The sequence below is a fragment of the Cydia pomonella genome, chromosome 26 (genome assembly GCF_033807575.1).
Source record: "Cydia pomonella isolate Wapato2018A chromosome 26, ilCydPomo1, whole genome shotgun sequence".
Lineage (NCBI taxonomy): Eukaryota > Metazoa > Arthropoda > Insecta > Lepidoptera > Tortricidae > Cydia > Cydia pomonella.
Window position 1 is genome coordinate 3090624 of NC_084728.1, and position 20617 is coordinate 3111240.

The 20617-nt window shown below is 37.4% G+C and overlaps 1 protein-coding gene across 3 annotated transcripts in view; it reads right to left on the reverse strand.

Moving 5' to 3' along the window:
* LOC133532155 (probable nuclear hormone receptor HR3) overlaps nucleotides 1-20617 on the reverse strand; it is a 194558-nt gene that overhangs the window by 158534 nt on the left and 15407 nt on the right. Inside the window, exon 1 of one of the 3 annotated variants that reach the window (XM_061870689.1) lies at nucleotides 10048-10663. The exons of 1 other annotated variant lie outside the window; for it this stretch is intronic. In XM_061870689.1, the coding sequence (XP_061726673.1) occupies nucleotides 10048-10528 (481 nt within the window). In that variant the 5' untranslated portion in view covers nucleotides 10529-10663. Of the gene's footprint in view, nucleotides 1-10047; nucleotides 10664-20617 lie in introns of those variants that run through there. One more of the 3 variants, XM_061870696.1, reaches the window with a different exon arrangement.

The following is a 20617-nucleotide window of genomic DNA, read 5'->3' on the forward strand; positions in this document are numbered from 1 at the left end:
AAGAATAAAGAATAAAATAAACAGTAGCTGTAAGTTATAAAGTCATTTGTAGAAAACCTGTTTTCTTAATAGAAACATGTACAATTTCGAATTTCGGTACTTTCTCCGAAAGCTAAGTTCAAAAGTCAAAGGTCGTTGACCTCAGCTTTAGGTATATTTTAAGAAAGTGAGTAGTATATAGAAATAACAAAGAAAGTATTTACTTGTTACGTCTGTTGCTAAATTCTACATTTCGTAGATTCTACAGAACTACCATTAGGTACATAGGAAGCATTTTGGGTAAAATTTACCCAACTACAGCTATGTTTATGATTTTAGTAACGTGTTTTTGGATAATTCTGACTATAGCAAAATGATGGGTTATTGGAATGACGATTGAAAAGCTCCTTATTCTGGTCGGAATAAACACGAAATTCAAATTTGGGATACAAAAATGTATGAAAATTCCCATTGACTTACGGAAAATTTCATACATTTTCTGTAACATCCTTGATCCAATCCAATGCCTGAAGGGCCTATTTTATTTAGATTTAAGCTAGTTATAGTAATACCTGGACCCGGGTACGTCCATAAACTACATCCAAAAGAGAGGCATGGGCATTGTGAATGTCATCTCGCTTTGTGTGGTAGGGCACAGCACAGCGGATGTAATTCCAGATCTAGAGCAGAACCCAACTGGGGAAGTACCTCCACCTTAAAGAAAACAGCAGCCAAATAACACTATACCCTACTCATAGTGTTGTGTTCCTGCCGGTAAGGTTGCCAGAGCTCAACGGAGTGTTAGGGTCGGTAACGCGTATGTAACTCTTCTGGAGTTGCAGGCGTACATAGGCTACGGAGACTGCTTACCATCAGGCGGGCCGTATGTTTGTTTGCCACCGACGTAGTATAATAAAAACCTCTGTATATATATTATGTAAATAAAGATTTCGTCCAGTATCAGCTAATCCATATAAAAATGAACTGTCATGGCGGCCATCTTTTTACGTAAAAGATAAATAAGTGCTGGTTTAATCGATATGATCCATTATATTCAATACCTGGTCTTATTGTTGTGATTTCAGTAGCCATGTACAATATCGATAAGTCTTCGACCTGACAGTGACCTACTTCCGAACGTGAAGTGTGGTTTACGAGTGAAATATCCGAATAAAAAAATATTTTATTAATTTATTCCTTATGGACGTTCGTCATCTAGTGGCGTCCACGACAAAAAAATACGATATACGGTTTGGGAGTTCAACTTGATCAAAATTCAAGTGTCTGCCCTAAAAAATTTGAAATATTGAATATAAATTTCAACATTTTACCATTTTGAGATTCATGCCCGCAAATTCAACAATATTCATTTTCCACATCTATGGAATTCACATCAGGATGGATCCTGGTGTATGGGTGTGAGGCTTGGACACTAACACTCAAGGAGGAGAACAGCCTTCTAGTCACAGAACGTAAGGTGTTAAGGAAGATTCTGGGACCTGTCAAAAGAGACGATGGCAGTTGGAGGATTCGTAAGAATGCGGAAATAGAAGAACTAATAGCCGAGCCGAATATAATAGGTGAGACCAAAGCACATCGTCTCCGCTGGCTTTGCCATCTCGAAAGGATGGGTGACGATCGGGCAGTCAAGAGTTGTTACTTGGGTGGACCAACTGGACGACGTCCTGTTGGTCATCCTAAATATTGTTGGGCGGATAGAGTGGAGGCAGATCTCCGTGAGCTCGGCGTCAGCGAAAGCTCAAAAAAAAACAAAAAAATTAAAATCAGCCAATAAAGTCGCGTACATACATATGTATATTTATACAGTAAAGCTTCATTGATTGGAGGAGAGCTGCATAGCTGCAATTGATTTAATTTAAAGGGTTTATCCTTATATCTTTCACTTTGTTTTTTTGTGTAAGTTTGTTTATTATTGCCCGACCGAAGTTTCAGCTGTGGTAGATTTCGGCATAAAAATCATGTTTCGGCCGAAGGTTCGGTTTCGGCCAAAAAATGCCGAACTTTTCAGCCACGCCGAATCTCTAATTTCGGCAGTGACTGGCTGAAATGAGAACAAAACCAAACCGTCGGCTACGGCAAAAAAACGGATTCGTTCGGAGACAATTGTATGTAAATAAATGAATTAATAATTAAATAAACAGGTTTTTTTACAGAAAAAGATTATTTTAGATTTAAGCTAGTTATAATTATACCTGTGTATATATCTAATTATGTAAATAAAGTAAAGTTAAAATAAATAAATAAATATTTGGGGACAATTTTACAATGTACTATTATAGAAAAAACTTCATTGAATGTAAAAACAGCTGCATAGCCACAATAATCGCAGGGTCCGTAATGTAGGTCATGGCTGCAGTCCTATTTAGCTACGCACCCGGACTATTGATTTTCCTTCGTCCGACCTGATGCCTAGGTCCTAGTCTAGGATAGCTAAGGTTGGGTTAACAACCTATGCGTCCTCTGAGGTTCTGGAGCGAATACAGAAGGAGGTTTTGACTACAATTATAACTCAGGATACGTTATAGGAGTTCCAAAAAAGAAGCGCTTACTTGTGACAAATTGGGTTGTTTCCATCTACAAATCTTAGGGCAGACTTGTATCCCAATAAATTCTATTGGATTATAAGAACATGTTAAACTACTTTTAGGGGACCTGTAATGACCATATTTTTGTAAATATTGAATTTAAAATATCTTTTGGCAAACATCACGTGACCAAACTCGAGACGTCTTTGAAGATTCTGATGACGTCACAACTCTCGGATTGACACTGTTGACAGTTAGGCGATAAACAACAAATGACAAATGTCAGTTGACAGTTCGTATCTTCTACGTGTGTATGTAGTTATGTGTCAAACCGTAAACTGTGACGTCACACAATTTTCAAAGAGCGTTTTGGGCGCGAAAGCATCTGTCAAAATATATTTTGTTAATTTAACATATTTAAAACCGTCTTTAGTATAAAAGTTGAATTTTAGGGCAACTTTTAGTTAATATAGAACGTAATACAAGCGTTTCAAAAAATTGGAAACAACCCTATTGTACGTGTTGCCTGTAGTCGCATTCGCGAGAAATGTGCACGTGCTAACGAGCTCCCGCTCACCGAAAGAGAAAGAGACAAGCTCATGTTTAACAAAAGGTATGACAAAGATGAATGGAATGCGAAAATTAATCAAAAATACCAGATTTCCTCGTAGGTATAGAAATAAATATGGAAGTATTTTTTGTGCTCCTTATGTATGAGTATAACCTAACCTACCTATAGTTATATAATATCATTGTTTGACTATTGATTTTCCTATATCGTCCTAATCTAGGATACCAAAGGTTGGGTTAACAGCCTAATGTGTCCTCTGAGGACCTCGAGGGTACAGTACCTTTTGTTGTCGCCATGGCATTTTGACAACACCACGACGACTATCCTACCAATACTGCACGTGACGTACATCCGGAGCTGTCAAACCCAACGTCATAAAAGGTCAAGCACAAGGCGGGAGCGAGCACTTGCCATCTAGCAGCCACCAGCGACGGAGTATTATACATATTGGTATTGGTGTCCTGAGTATAATTGTATCATACCTATTTGCTTTATCGTTCACGGTCGTATTAAGTATAATATGGTCTACATATTATACTTAATACGATCAGTTTATTCCTTGTATTATTGTTACGTGAATAAATAAATAAATGTATTAATGTTGCTTGGGTGTTTATTTCACTTTATGATTTTTTTAAGAGTGTACATGGTGTAGGCCAAATTTATAATGAGGAAAGCTGCTTGTTTTTTGCACCGAAGACCGAAGTGCTATTAAAAAAAAATGAGAAATACAAAAGCCAAAAATATTTTTACAACTATATGTAAACATACGTGGCCTAACGCATAACTATGTCTTCTCACTTCGCATAACAACTTTTGGAATACAACGTTTAGCATAACAATTGATCCAAATCAGGAATTCGTCTGCTCGTTTGCCTCCTCTATCATAAAAAAAAATTGATTGTCCCAATATTTATGCACATAAGCTTGTTTCATCTAAGAGTTATCTATGCTACGGGTTAAATGTCATATTTTTTATGTCGAATCCTTCTTAACGCATAATCGCTATAGCCTACATATTTGTTTAAGTCCTAATATTTACAGTGCAGATATCTGCTTTTATGGCAGCAGTTCGGATCTGTAAGGGGCACAGTTCTAACCTAACCTAAACTACTTTTCTGGTAGCAGTTTGTTTCTGTGTTACGGTTCTAACTTAACCTAGCCTACTTTTGTTGGAGCAGTTCGATACTGTAAAAGGCTGCTACTTCAGCCTGAAATTACTACATTTATTATTTTAGTAATTTCAACTATGTCATTTTAATGTTAGAATTTTCAAAATTAGAAGAAACACCTGTTTTACGGGTCGAACATTATGAACTTTGATGTTAGGAAAATCCAACTTTAGTCAACTTTATATACGGCCGAAAAATATTATGCGAATAATATGTACATTAGGAATACAGCTTTTTAGGCGAATCGAAATATTATTACAATGACTTTTATGGGAAGTAGCATTATGCCATTAGAAAATATGACAATAAATTTTATGCGAAAAAAAGGGAACCCAAAAAGTTTTAATTTGTATTTCATAATCTAATAAATCAATTTTAGAACGGCGCCACAAAGAAAAAAAATGGTCAAAAAGATTTAAATTAATTTATTGACACGTTAATAAAAAAATTATATAAGTAATACAATTAACTAAACTAAAACTACTATATAAAACTAAAAATCTAAATCTAAAATGGGCCCCCGTGGCAAGGTACCGAGGATGCTGGCAGCATTTCCTCGCTGGATCGCTATGCTCAAGCGTTGGGCGAGGAAGCTGCCAGCTCTCTTATCCCCGGTCCTTAAATAAATAATCTTAATTAAAAAAGTAAGTACAGTCGCCATCAGAAATATCGGAGCGGCCAAGGTGCTCACAAATATCTGAAGTCTGAACACGCCTCTGTTAAGGCGTTAGAGTGCGTGGTCGGATATTTTTAAGCACCTCGGCCGCTCCGATATATCTGATGGCGACTGTACAACAAAAAGCTAAAATTATAATAATTACGCGTCAAACTTATATTTAAAAAGTACAATAATACATTACAATACAAGTGCGAAATAGTAAATTCGCATCGAGTGGGATTTATTAAAATAAGTACATAGGGAGAGTTTGAAATCCACAAGTTGCGAATTGCCTATTCACACATGTATCGTACAACTTTTTACAGTACATATGGCCTTATACATTTTCGACATAGTTACGTAATGTGATAATTATCCCCTAGTGCGGTAAAGTAGCACCATATGGACCTATTTGCAAGACCAAGTGCTCTGTGAACAAAGTTTTATGCGGGGCACTAATAAAAATGAATATAAGAATTGTTTATTTAAAAGAATAAACCTAATTGACATTTAAAAGTAATCCTGCGGCCCCACACTAGGTTATATATAAATAATGACTTGTCAAATTCCCGTCACGGATTATTAACAAAAACAGAGCACGTGACGAGTAAATCATGCAGGCCCAGGCCTGAAAATGCAGCGACCTTGAGGCACTGCGAATGTAGGTCGTAAATAAGGGATGCTTCAGTACAATCCGTTTAATAATTTTGGTGTGTGATAACTTTTATAAATATCATGATAAGCGTTGAAAAAATCTAGAAAAAGAGAACAAAAAAAAAAATTTTTTTGAAAAATATCCGGAAAAACATTTGATGGGATGAAAATCCCTTTATGATTCATGAAATTGGTATGAAATACCCTAATCTTGTGTACAGACAAGTATCGATCTCATAATATAAATAAATAAATAAATATTTGGGGATAATCTTACTTAAATTGACCTAACCTCAAACTACGTAAAGCTTGTACTATGGTTACTAGGCGGCGATATACATAAATACATACTTATATATAGAAAATACCCATGATTCAGGAGCTCAGTAAGGGTATTTATCTGTGTTCATCACACAAATAAATGCCCTTACCGGGTTTCGAATCCAGGACCATCGGCTTCACAGGCAGGGTCATTACCCACTAGGCCAGACTGGTCGTCAATAATAAGGGATCCGGACCCAATTGTTAAGTATCTTTTGCAATTTTTTATTATCTTTTGCAATTTTTAATTATACTTTGCAATTTTTTTCGAGCACGATTTTGTCTACTCTATACAGCACAGCCCAGATTTACCTACGATTTTTAATCATCACACACACGAAAGGTTAAATAAGGGTCAAATCCTCGAGGTCCTATTTAAGAAGCTTTAAGAAGCTTAAATCTAAAATGTAGATCCCCTTAAATATGTAATATTTCCATGTAAAATAAATAATTAATTGACTCTCTAAAACAGTGCTAACGATATCACGCTAATTAATTTAAGAGGCTTATGGAGGAGGAAAGTTGATTCAGCTAAATGTATATTTAGAGAAAATCCGCTTTTCTGTAAGTAAAGTACTTAATACTTATAAATATCTTCGTCTTCTGTGTAGGATAATAATCCTAAACGAATTTTTAATCGTTTTAAAAATAAAATTCGAGATTTTTTCTGCTCTCAATAACACAACCGCTATATGTATTTTAAATAATAATGTTCGTAAGGAAAAACTTACACAATTTCCCAACGAACGTTGATAAGCGAAGGCTACAAGAAATACAGGAAAGCTTAAAGTAACATCTTATAGACAGGCTAAAACAAGAAAGTCTTTCTTGTGAAATTGTATAGAATTCTATAACAATATACCAAGAAATATCACCGAGCTTAGAGACTCTAAATTCAAAACTGTTGTTAAGCAAAAACTCATTTCGGGACCATATAGTAAACACCCCTAAAATGGAACAGGTACCAGTAATGGTATGGTATAGATAAATCCTGTAAAACAAGTATTTACCATCAGTTTTTAATCGCTGGCAACATTTTACCATAAACAAGAGCCAAAGAGCTGCTTAAATTAAATTTTTCATTGATATTTGTTATTTTGAAAACGAATGGCGCCATACATCCCATGACTGGAGCAAAAAAACACAGTTTTAATTGGTTAATAATATTGAAACCAATTGCAGCAGCTTTCATTAAATACATAGAAAACATAAAGGATGAATTGGACATTCATCTTCTAAAGCGTAAAGCGGTAGTTACAGGTGTCGGTGAAATATCAAAAACACTCCAAATTTTCTTTTAAATGTTCCATGATTCGTGCCGTTAACATAGGTACTACAAAATAAGCGATTATATCATGGATAGAGAGATGTTTGGCAATTATAACCAGGGATCGGAATCGGTATTTTGCAAAAACAACGAAATAACCATATATTTCGGTTTATTTTATACTCAAAATGTAGGACTCAGTTGTGTTTTTCGATAACGACTTCGTATTATTAGATTGCCCGATTAGGAATGAAATAATTAACAAAGAACTAAAAAATACCGTTTTCGTTCCCATACAAAAAATACCGGTTTCCGATCCCTGATTATAACGTCCTGCATTAGCAGTCTAGTGCATCCAATTTATATAAGAAAAGTACCTACTGTATGTTATTTTATGATTTTTTTAATTCCAAATTAATTTAAACTGTTTTTTTATTGAATGCATATGAATTATAAGATGTAATGTTTTGAAGAGATGTGTCCCGCCGAGATTCTTGCCGGTCCCATATTGAGATCTTCTTCCTCGCGTTGTCCCGGCATATTGCCACGGCTCATGGTACTATTTTTTACGAAAGCGACTGCCATCTGACCTTCCAACCCAGAGGGTAAACTAGGCCTTGTTGGGGTTAGTCCGGTTTCCTCACGATGTTTTGCTTCACCGAAAAGCGACTGGTAAATATAAAATTATATTTCGTACATAAGTTCCGAAAAACTCATTGGTACGAACCGGGGTTTGAACCCGCGACCTCCGGATTGCAAGTAGCACGCTCTTACCGCTAGGCTATTGAGATACCCACCTACAATTTAGGAGGGCTTTAAATCTTCTCGGGTCAGAGGTGTAGGGTTAGAGCCGGCGTAGCTTTATTCGACGTTCATAAGCGCATTGTAATATTCTTACTTAAAAAATAAACTATATTTAACTAACCGAGGTTTGAATTTGATTTTTGACCATCACACACCTCCACACATGAAACTTTAAGTTTCATCAACAAGTAACATTTTTATGTAATTTCATTAGTTAATTGATTTTCTAAAATGCTTCTCGATATCGATATATCACTAATTATTTTAACGAAGGTGTAAATTCTATTCTGCTAAATATATTTTCGTTGTCCAAGTACCCACAACACAAGCCTTCTTGAGCTTACCGTGGGACTTAGGCAATTTGTGTAAGAATGTCCTTATAATATTTATTTTTTTATAATTATAAAGATAATTCCGCATTCCTGTAAGTAACACTTAGATATATTTAATTACGTACTGTGAAATATAAATCTCGGTACCCATATTTCAATGTCTGCTTACATAATAATAAAATAATATAGCACCATGGGGTCCCAGAGCGCACTATTTTTTCGCAGAAATCGCAAAACGTCTATTTGACGTGACTGGTGACCGGCTTCCTCGCACAACTTATCAGTATTGCGATACAACGAGGAAACGCCAGCATCCTTGGTACAATGCCTCAAGGGCCTATTTTAGATTTAAGCTAGTTATAATAATCCTCTGTATACATCCATTATGTATATTGTTATTGTAAATAAAGAATTGAAAATCTATAGCACGCACACAAACAATACAATAGTCAGTTTTTGCCGAATTTATGTGAGTTGCGTAAATATAATCAAATATGATCGATCGTAAATGCTTTCGGAAGATTGCAGTGTCCGAGTACAAATATTTTATTTCTATTTTAATAATTCTTTTACCTACCTAAAAATAATTTTGGAGACGTACGATATTTACAAGAGGTCTCTATATTTTTCGAAGCATGGCGTCAATTGGACCAATCTTTATAGATTACTATGAAGGTATTAAGATATTTTTCACTGCACCAAATGGTAAAGGCCCTCTTGATTGTTCAAAAACGAATGATAAAGTTGCATTTTATCCACATGTGGGGCAAAGTAATCATGCAAATTTTGAGTTTTTTCCTTATGTTAGCTGGTGGAATTGACTTTTAAGTGATAATTTTGAATGGTAAATCTTATATTACGTTCATATAGATTTGATTTGTATTTCATAGTTAGTATTTTCCTCGCGTTATTGTGGTGAAATTTTTTGTTTAACCCTCGTGCCTTGGAACCCTCGCAACGCTCAAGATCCCACTTCTCGAACCAATTTTATAATCTTTCGCTTGCTCGGGTATCAACATTAGCACGAGCGGTTAAACAACGACTGTAACTTGTAAAACAAATAACTATTGAACGAATTAGCTGATTCTAGTGAAGAATAATCAGAGCTTTCAATACTACGCAATTTTGATGCAGACCAATACTACGTCGTAGTAAAATTACGCAGGCACACGTAATGACTCAACGTAGTTTCTGTGTGAACTAGAAAGCTTCAGAAAAACCTATTCAGTTTTTGCAATTAAAAAGAGGGTCCGTTGATATAAATATTCAACTGACTATGTATAAATATTATGTAATTTTTTCTCTATAAAGATCATTAAGCCATAAGGTTTTCTAATCGATGATATAATGTCTAATAGAGTTTAGTATTTTGACCAGAACTTATACTAATTCCACCAGGCTAAGCCTAGGTGAGGTGGCTTAGGGGTTGCCCGGAGGGCTAAAGATATCGGTTCGAATTCGGCCTTCACCAATGCTTCGTTACTTTTTCTTAAATATATGACATCTATTTCAGTTCATAATTTATATATAGTGTGACACAAATCAAAATATTTGACGAAAGTTGTATGATACTAATTATATTCGGAAAATTATAAAATACCTGAACATCGTTATAAATCACAAAAAGATGGCACATCATTGGTCAACCGCCCAAAATCGTGTTCGAAATTCGAAAACGTCAGTTCAAATACCCCCGTGTCCGCACCAGACATGTTTTGTTTCCGTGACCCAAATATCGCTCACCTGACGCAGTGGTCGTCGCGACAGTCGTCGCCGTCGCCGTCGTCTCGCTCGTCGTCGCAGCGTTCGTCATCTCCACAATCCTGTCCACCGCGATTCTGTTCCCTGGTAGAATCCCTGATTCCGCTGGTTCCTGTTCTTCATCCGCTTGAGGACTTGGAACTGTCTGACTTAGATCGTTAGCTACAATTACGTTGACTGTTGTTAGGGATTCCAGCTCGCTGCTTTCGCCAACATGATGCTGAGAATTATCTATATAGACAGCAGCTGAACGAGCACCTAAAGTCTCCATCACGCTTTCAGCTAGCGATCGCGTGGACATCTCATCCATGTCAATGTCTTGTTTTATATCTATGATTATCTGATGTCGCTTCCCACTTCCATTCTGCACTTGGTGTACACTCACTTGCGCTTCGGCCCCCGGTTGGGACATATGATGCTGGATCACTTGGGACAGCTGTCCCTCCAGGTCGCGGCCGGCCATCTTAACTATTCAGACTTAAGTATCAGTCGAGGTAAAAGCTAATGAACACAATAGAACACATTTCGGCAGTGTTGTCTACATGGTGGCCCGGTAGCCCGGTGTCCCAGTTAGGCTGCGGCCTACGAGTGGCGCAGGAGGTAGGCCGCCGCGCTTCCGAGGCAGGGGCGGGAGACACGTCCGGGGATATCTGTTGGCATCGATCGGACGCAAATAGAATATACTATGAATATACCGCTCATCAGTTCTTGATTCATTTTAAAGTATAACTAAAATATACACTTATGTAAAAAATTTTTTTAGTAAAGATCAAAAGTTGATTTAGTAATTTTCAGTTGTTGTTTGATTATTAAATAACATTAAAAATTCATTGAATTTTATATGAACATACTTACACTATCTTTTATAAATATATCTTAAGTTGAATAGTTCTAAATTGTAGGTATGTAATTGTTTATTCGTGTTATTGTTTTTTTTTTATTTCTTTGTACTTTCACATGTTCATTACTGTGTGACATAAACTCAATATCTTATCAATTCTTGATTTACTTCAATTGAAATCAAAAGTTGGTTAAATAATGTTCGTTTATTGTTTATTATTATTAATCATCACATTAAATTTTAAATTGAGTTCATTTTCCATGTGTTATGTAGCTAAAATATATTTTAAAAGTTGCCTTTTTACACGTATAAAAAAGGTTTATATTTTATCTCAGGCTTTATGTTTATATGAATTATCGGAACCTAACATTTAAAAGTGTTATGGGTTTTATTATCAATGTTCAGAGATTGTTTTCAAGTGACTCACAAACTTTGAGAAACATTACGGCCATATTAAGGGTTCTTGAAACAAATATCTTAACAGTTTTGAATCGCACACTGTTTAACAAAATATGCGGAACATTCACTTCCAAAACTCAAAAACATAATTTTAACTAAAACTAACATAATTATACCGAAAAACACTGCAGTCTTACGATCGGATCTATCCGCAGACCAATCTCCACACTCTGCCCACCCCCGCACCCGCCATTTTACCGACACGTGCCCGCGCCTGCGTGCGCCCCAACCCTCCTCCCTCCCTCTCATCGCGATACACCCGTCCCTGTCGCACGTCTTCGATCGGGCCCGGAATGACGAAAAGTATATAATCGAATTTTATGTGGGCCCGATCGTAGCGTTGGCAGAAAAAGGGGGTAGTGGCCTTGAGTATGTAAACAAAGGATTTTTTTGTTTTATTTTCTTTTTTTTTACTATAAGACAGAAGTTTCTTTCTGCAAATGCTTCGTTTGAATGAAGCTCTCTGAGCTCTCTGCAGAGTTATTTTTTCACACTACGTCGGTATCAAACAAGCATATGGCCCGCCTGATGGTAAGAACTTTCCGTAGCCTATGGACGCCTGCGTACTCCAGAAGTGTTTGCGTTGCCGACCTTAACACATCGCATCCTTGTTGAGCTCTGGCAACCTTACTCACCGGCAGGAACACAACACTATGAGTAGGGTCTAGTGTTATTTGGCTGCGGTTTTCTGTAAGGTGGACGTACTTCCCCAGTTTGGCTCTGCTCTAGATCTGGAATGACATCCGCTGTGCTGTGCCATACGACAGAAAGTGAGATGATATTCAGTTTAGAGTTTTTTTAAAGGGTACAAAAATGAGATTCACTAAAGGTAGGTTTTCCCGAGGGTCTACTCAAAAAAGGAGTGTACAGGTTTTTAAAGGGTCGGCAACGCGCATGTAACACCTCTGGAGTTGCAGGCGTCCATAGGCTGCGGTGACTGCTTACCATCAGGCGGGCCGTATGCTTGTTTGCCACCGTCGTGGTATAAAAAAAAGTTTTTGAAGGGTTGACAACGTGCATAACACTTTGGGGTTGCAAGCGTTCATAGGCGAACCGGTTACTATCTCGCAGGCTGTATACCAGTTAGCAACCAGTGTGGTGTAACAGAACGTTAGCATCGTGTCCTTGTTTGCCACCATCATGGTGTAATAACGTATCCTCGGAGCGATACGCCGTAGCGCGTAGCAAAGTTAGTAAAATATTTTTTTTTTCCCTATAGCAATATCAATAATGTCAGAAGATGTGTATGTCATTATATCAGTTTTTAAGTTTGTCATTGATATTTATTTTTCAGTATTTTACTGTTCAGTTTTTCATTGTACGAAAAAAGCCTATCACTTTGAAATTAATTGTCTAATTAAATTTGTAAATCTAAATCTTCTTCTTCTTGCTCGCGTTGTCTCGGCATTTTGCTCCATGGGAGCCTGGGGTCTGCTTGACAATTAACCCAAGATATGACGTAGGCACTAGTTTTTACGAAAGCGACTGCCATCTGACCTTCCAACCCAGAGGGTAAACTAGGCCTTGGGATTAATCCGGTTTCCTCATCAATTTGCAATCCCGACTCGGGATTGCATTCACTACCTACCACAGAAAGTGAGATGATATTCAGTTTTGAGTTTTTTTTTAAAGGGTACAAAAAATGATTTTCACTAAAGGTAGGTTTTCCCGAGGGTCTACTCAAAAAAGTATACAGGTGTAAAGGCTCGGCAACGCGCATGTTACATCTCTGGAGTTGCACGCGTATATAGGCTACGGAGACTGCTTACCATCAGGCGCGCCGTATGCTTGTTTGCCACCGACGTAGTATTAAAAAAAACCCTGGTGCGCCGGGTGCGGGACAGTCCCAACATCATCTTAAGAATGATAGGGGATAAGCCTGATTGTCCGCTAATGCTACACTGTGCACTACATTCCCCTATGGGTTCCATACAGTGGTAACTGGTAGGTTAAGTGTGTAGGTTTAGTAATTTTTAGGCTTAGGTATTAACCCTTTTGAAACTGTTTTTAGGGTTCCGTAGCCAAATGGCATAAAACGGAACCCTTATAGTTTCGCCATGTCCGTCTGTCTGTCTGTCTGTCTGTCTGTCCGAGGCTTTGCTCCGTGGTCGTTAGTGCTAGAAAGCTGAAATTTGGCATGGATATATAAATCAATAAAGCCGACAAAGTCGTACAATAAAATCTAAAAATTTTTTTTTAGGGTACCTCCCCTACACGTAAAGTGGGGGTGAAATTTTTTTTTTCGCTTCAACCCTAGAGTGTGGGGTATCGTTGGAAAGGTCTTTCAAAACTAATAGGGGTTTTCAAGAAACATTTTTTGATAAAGCGAATATATTCGGAGATAATCGCTCCGAAAGAAAAAAAAATGTGTCCCCCCTCTAACTTTTGAACCATAGGTCCAAAATATATGAAAAAAATCGTGGAAGTAGAGCTTAAGAAAGACATTAAATGAAAACTATAGCAGACATGATCAGTTTAGCTGTTTTTGAGTTATCGCAAAGAGTTTTCCCTTCATAGTAAAAATACTTACTTTAATTAGGTACTGATTATGCAAATTTGCCTATTTGTTTAACTCGGGTAAAAGGTACCGTTTCATCCCTTGGTTAACAATTTACTATACTTTAAGCTCCAGTTTAGCTTATTGTCACGGAAGAGTAACTACGGAACCCTACACTATACTACTATTCAATAGCTGTGGTCGATATAGAAGAAATTATGTCAAAATATTTTCAATAATGATAATATATAGAGAGGAAAATAAGAATAAGAATAAAAAACCATTTATTGCCACACAAAATACAATGTTTAACTTAAAAAAAAAAATAGGCATGCGCGGCAAAAGGAACGGACTCAGCATAGGCTGCGTCAGCCACTTTATTACAAACTGACTGCGCAGCGCTGACTTTCAGTCCGTCCCCTTCACTGAACCACATTGATATGACATGCGGGTTAATGGATTTTTTGTTTAATTACCAGAGATAGCTTGTGTATACAATTATAGTACAAAAAAAAAATATTACTAGTGAATATTTAATATTTTAATTTGGTAAAATTGGGACTACGTTTGTATGAAAAGATTATAGAGATATCCTCCGACTGATAACTATAGTTCTTAATTTTATAGCAAATTTTACCCTGTATTGCTATCAAAATATTATTTTCATTGTTTTGCTGACGCTCCGAGGCGCCGCTATTGCGTAACGCGCGTCCAAAACAACGGCGTAAACACAGCCACTATGTCTCTCAGGTGCAATTCTACAAATAGAGGAATACTAATTGATACGTACGCCATCTAGCGGTCAAAAGTGGAAAAATTTCAGTAGCGAAACGTCAAAGGATACAGTCACTATTAGGCATAAATTTCGGGTACATGGTTTATTTCGCTCTTAAATAACACAAAAATTGTTATAAATAAGCAAAAAAACCTCCGAAAAACTCAGTTTCTCAAGGACGAACTAACTAAATCGATGAAGCAAAAAGCATTAAAATAAAACCAAAAATTTCGAAGAAAATGTGAAAGTTTTTGCAGAAAAAATATTTTTGGTAATGCTCCCAAACTCCGCCATTGCGTAGCGCGCCTCCAAAACAACAACACACACAGCCTAATGTCTCTTGCAATACTATTTAATAGACTAATACTAATTAATAAGCACGCCATCTATCGGCTTTACTAAGCAATATTAATGCCCCTTTAAATTGCCTTATTCCTTCGGCTCGATTCGAAGAATGATTAAGACACGTTTAAGATCTTGGAAAGATCTTTAAAAGATCGATAACTAAACGACATGTCAAAATTAACGTTTATTTCGATTTCGCTATGATCCCAATAAGATCTATCTACGATATTTCTAACGTCAAAGTGACATTGGTTGCCCGAATCGAGCTGCTTCTGTCAATTACACGACATACAAACGATATCTAAATGAGAACTTATCTAAACCAGAACTTATCATTATCGTATCTCATTCTTCGAATTGGGCCGTAAGTCTAAATTGAATATCTTTTCTATATACCACCGGGACCGTTAGCTTTAAGTTTACGGTCGGATATAGACTGCAATACGATTAATTATAGACGTATTGCTGAGTATTAGCCCATACTACAAAATTATTACGTGCTGTTCATAATTATCTGTATGTTGTTTTTTTCATTTAACGACTTCGTCACTCGAACTAGTAGGCTAGTTTGTGTGTGTTACTACAAAATTATTACGTGCTTTTCATAATTATCTGATTGTTGTTTTTTTCATTTAACGACTTCGTCACTCGAACTAGTAGGCTAGTTTGTGTGTGTGTGTGTGTGTGTGTGTGTGTGTGTGTGCGCGTGCGCGTGCGCGTGCGCGTGTGCGTGTGCGTGTGCGTGTGCGTGTGAGTGTGCGTGTGCGTGTGCGTGCGCGTGCGCGTGCGCGTGCGTGCGTGCGTGCGTGTGTGTGTGTGTCTGTGTGTTTCTGTGTGTGTCTGTGTGTGTGTGTGTGTGTGTGTGTGTGTCTGTGTCTGTGTGTGTGTGTGTGTGTGTGTGTGTGTGTGTGTGTGTGTGTGTGTGTGTGTGTGTGTGTGTGTATTTTTGTGTGTTAATTAAAAAAAACAATTACCGACGACCGGTCTGTGTCATACTACAAAATTATTACGTGCTTTTCATAATTATCTGTATGTTGTTTTTTTCATTTAACGACTTCGTCACTCGAACTAGTAGGCTAGTTTGTGTGTGTTACTACAAAATTATTACCTGCTTTTCATAATTATCTGATTGTTGTTTTTTTCATTTAACGACTTCGTCACTCGAACTAGTAGGCTAGTTTGTGTGTGTGTGTGTGTGTGTGTGTGTGTGTGTGCGCGCGTGTGCGCGTGCGCGTGCGCGTGTGCGTGTGCGTGTGCGTGTGCGTGTGCGTGTGCGTGTGAGTGTGCGTGTGCGTGCGCGTGCGCGTGCGTGCGTGCGTGCGTGTGTGTGTGTGTCTGTGTGTTTCTGTGTGTGTCTCTGTGTGTGTGTGTGTGTGTGTGTGTGTGTGTCTGTGTGTGTGTCTGTGTGTGTGTCTGTGTGTGTCTGTGTGTGTCTGTGTGTGTGTGTGTGTGTGTGTGTGTGTGTGTGTGTGTGTGTGTGTATTTTTGTGTGTTAATTAAAAAAAAAACAATTACCGACGACCGGTCTGTGTGGGTACTTTTTTTGTGTGATGAACACAGATATTTGTTCCTGAGTCACTGTTTTCTATGTATATAAGTATGTATTTATCTATATACGTATGTATATCGTCACCTAGTACCCACAGTACTGTGGTACAAGTTATGCTTTGTTTGGGGCTATGTCCCCAAATGTTTATTATTTATCTAAAATATTCCCAAAAACGAACTTTCGTCAAACACAAGCGTAAGCAATAGAAAGCTTATTGCACAAGTAGAAGGACCCTTCTGTGATGGAAAACCACAAATGGTTTTTATTGCGTACGCCATCTATCGCTGGATGTTACTATAAATGTTGTATTGACTTGTAAAAGAGCCCTTGAGGCCTACTTGCAGAATCAATTTTTGAATTTTGAGTGCTACGCCGTAGGCGTTATCCCTACACAGCGAAAATCCGTAGCCGACAGCGCATGTGCACCGTACATTCATACTCTGAAGGGTGCCCTTTACTAATAGATTTGATTGGAGTGCCACCTAGCGGCAACCGGCGCAATGCGAACTTTAAAATACGTCAAACATTTGCTAAAGATATTACATATGTTAGTGTCAAAAGTTTCTTCAAACAAAAACGTGAGGAAATTTTGAAAATAGGAATACAAAGTTCGAATCCGGCCGAACATATGAAGCTTTTTTTTATTAACCCTCTTGGTGACAATCGAAAACTATATTTTCATGCGCCTTTTTGTGCTAAGAAAAAACAAAATTTACTATGTTATGTTGTCTATAACTTATTTAATTATTTTTTTTACTTTTTTTTTTAGCTTCACCTATGGAAGGTAAAGGCAAGGAACAGAAACTCCTTAGGCAGAATTGTTGCAAAAGTGTCCAGCTGTCAGCTATAAATAATAGTTCCAAATCTCTCCAGAGCAGCGCTAGAGTAGCTAAGAACCTAGGCGTTATTGACGGAGTGAATTGCGCTGTCTATGATTGGTTTTTTTTTCTCAAGTATTCTAGTTATTGTAGCGTCGCCTATTTATGGTTTTTTGTCGGACACTTTTTGTTATAGGGAGTTTTTTTTCCTTGCCTCTACCTTCCATAGCTTCACCTGTCGCATTGTCTGTGTCTGTGTGTCGGTACGGTAAGCTGATGAAAATTTGCACACATATGTAAATCGGGTGACAATCCAATATTATGGTACCAGGAACTCTGTGATAAAACAACGCAACCTAATTGTGTTTGGGGTTTTTAAAATTGTCTCGATAAGTATTAGTTGCGTGTGGAAAGAAAAGTACAGTCAACGATAAAAAATCTTAAAACAAAAATCAATTTTATAATTAAAACTAATTAACTCTCAGATATACAGGGATATAATAACAATACTTTCGCTGGTGGCCTAGCGGTAAGAGCGTGCGACTTTCAATCCGGAGATCGCGGGTTCAAACCCCGGTTCGTACCAATGAGTTTTTAGGAACTAATGTACGAAATATCATTTGATATTTACCAGTCGCTTTTCGGTGAAGGAAACCTAATCCCAATAAGGCCTAGTTTACCCTCTGGGTTGGAAGGTCAGTCTGGCAGTCGCTTTCGTAAAAACTAGTGCCTACGTCTTCTGGGGATTAGTTGTCAAGCGGACCCCAGGTTCCTGGTCAAAAATGTCAAGACAACGCGAGGAAGAAGATAATAACAATACTATACTCACACACACACACTCACACGTACACAGAATATCTCTAAGATAGTTTGTTGTTAGTACAGTAAGGCACTTTATCTGTATTCAGAAAATATCGCTCCTTTAGTTCTTTAGTTAATAGTTTATAATTATCCTAAGATATTTATACTTAAAAATAATCTCATGATTACCTCAAGTTACCAAAGGAAGAGCGGTGTCTCCCAACACAAGCATTTATTTTGCTTACAGGGAGACTCCATCCCTTTGATCATAATTTACGTGTTTTTGTTGAATAAAGAATTTTGTATACTAGAACTTAGTTATAGGTATATCTTAGATATACAAAAGAGGATCACGTAACGATCCACACACAGAGGTACACGACCCGACCGTATAGGTAGATATATGGGTTAGCTTGTCTGCCGCAGCGGCCCAAGGACGAAGACTATACGTATATCTGTGTTGGCTTTTAGGACGTAGAAGGGTAATTCCGCGAGACTGTAACGTCAGTTACCAATTCTTTCTGACATGAATTAAGCAAAGTGTGTTCTTACATGAATTAAGCAAATGTAAGTATCCAGATAACTACCTGTAGGGCTACGCTAGACATACTGTATGTACTCACTCCTAACTCTTTCAAAAAGGGTAGGCTTGAGTCGGTCAGGACCGAAGAACTAAAAGGAATGAAATCCCACCACAGACCGAAAGGAACTAGTTCATCTTAAGCGCTCTTAATCGGTCTCGGTCCTTTAGTTCAGTAGTCGGTATGTCAGCGGGCCTACCGCGAACTACGTTCGACGGGTTGCCTCCCTGTCACACTTACGTACGAATTCACAAGTGCGACAGAGAGGCAACACGTCGAACGTGGTAGGCCCTCAGTACCAAGTAACAAATCGGTCGGGAGCGAATGATCGGAATGAGTTAAGGTCAAGAAATTCGCTCTCTCACGCTCTCGCTCTGTTTATTTGCGAGCGAGAGCAAGATATAACCTAGTCATCCTCATTCAGATCTCGAGATTTCCTCCTGAACTAAAGGACCTAAAAGAGCGAACTAGTTCGTTTGACCGAGCGGGCACAACTCTAGAAAAGGGGTGATCTTTACTATAGGAGGTTTGACTATCAATCTAAGCAACCAGTCACAAATAAAGCCAATTTATTAAAAATAATCTCAAACCCTTATATACAATCCCTATAAACATTTCGATAGCGTGATGTAGAAATCGCCGCTCCCGGTACAGCGCCATCTCACGGGATATTTGGTAACAGTTTATATTAAAGAACTTGACAAAAGCACATACAAAAGTATGGACGCGAACACATACAGACACTTGAATTTGCTTAATTAATGTAAGAACACACGAAAGAATTGGTAACTGACGTTACAGTCTCGTGGAGTTACCCAGAAGGGAATTTAGATGTAAATATTTGTTATTGATTTAGAGATAGTGCGATGCGAAAGTAACATCATATTGATATCAGATGAATATAACTTTCTGTTAAAGAAATACCATCAAAAAATGGGATGAAAAAGAAGGGGGTTCTTTTTAAAAATGCCACTTTCATAATTTTTGTGTTATTTCCACTTCACGAGATCTTTCGATCCGATTGGGATAAAAAATGTCTCAGAGTGTTTTTCCTATTGTGTTACCATTTCCACATATACATTGTATCTAATTTTTTTTCTAATTGGCCACCACATCTATAGCAGATGATTGTTGCAGCGTCGGGTAAAATCAGGTGTTGCGGGGAGATTGATTGCAACGTCTTTGCGGCATCTTCTGCCACGGCAACGCATGGTTGTATGGCGCTAACAAAAAGGAATGTTTGAAAAATTTATGGAAATTTTGAAACACTTTTTCCTATAAGGATGTAAAGGACTCGCGATCCTGACTAGAAATAACATAAAAGTGGCAAAAATGGTCGACATAAAAATGGCAAAAAAGACTCTCAAATTATTATATTAATATAAAAAATAAATAATGCATTTGTGTACTGAATCACCGCACTGTACTGTTTTGATGCAAGTGCGCGCAATACATATTTGTTAGAGGTCATCCATTTATTACATATACGTTTTTATTCGTTTCAAAGAAAAATTTTTGAATTTTAGAACGATAATCGTAATAAAAATAAAAATAAACGAAATGGTTTCGTGTTATAAAATTGCCACAAATGTGACCAAGGAGCCCCCCCCCCCCCCCTAAAAAGGAGGTAATATTTATAGTAACATGATATAGTGACACAAAAAAATAATAATAGCAACATTCACAAATACAACCTAATAAATCTCGAGATGTAAAAGGTCTCCGATTTCAGAGTACTAATTTACTAATAAGAGTTGGAGGTGTAAAGTCTCTCCAAGTGTCAAATTGAAATTTATATTAAATGAATCGCGTGAAGACTGTTAAGCTAACAGTCTTATAAACTAATAAAACATAATACTATTAGATATTAAGGATTGTACGAAAGA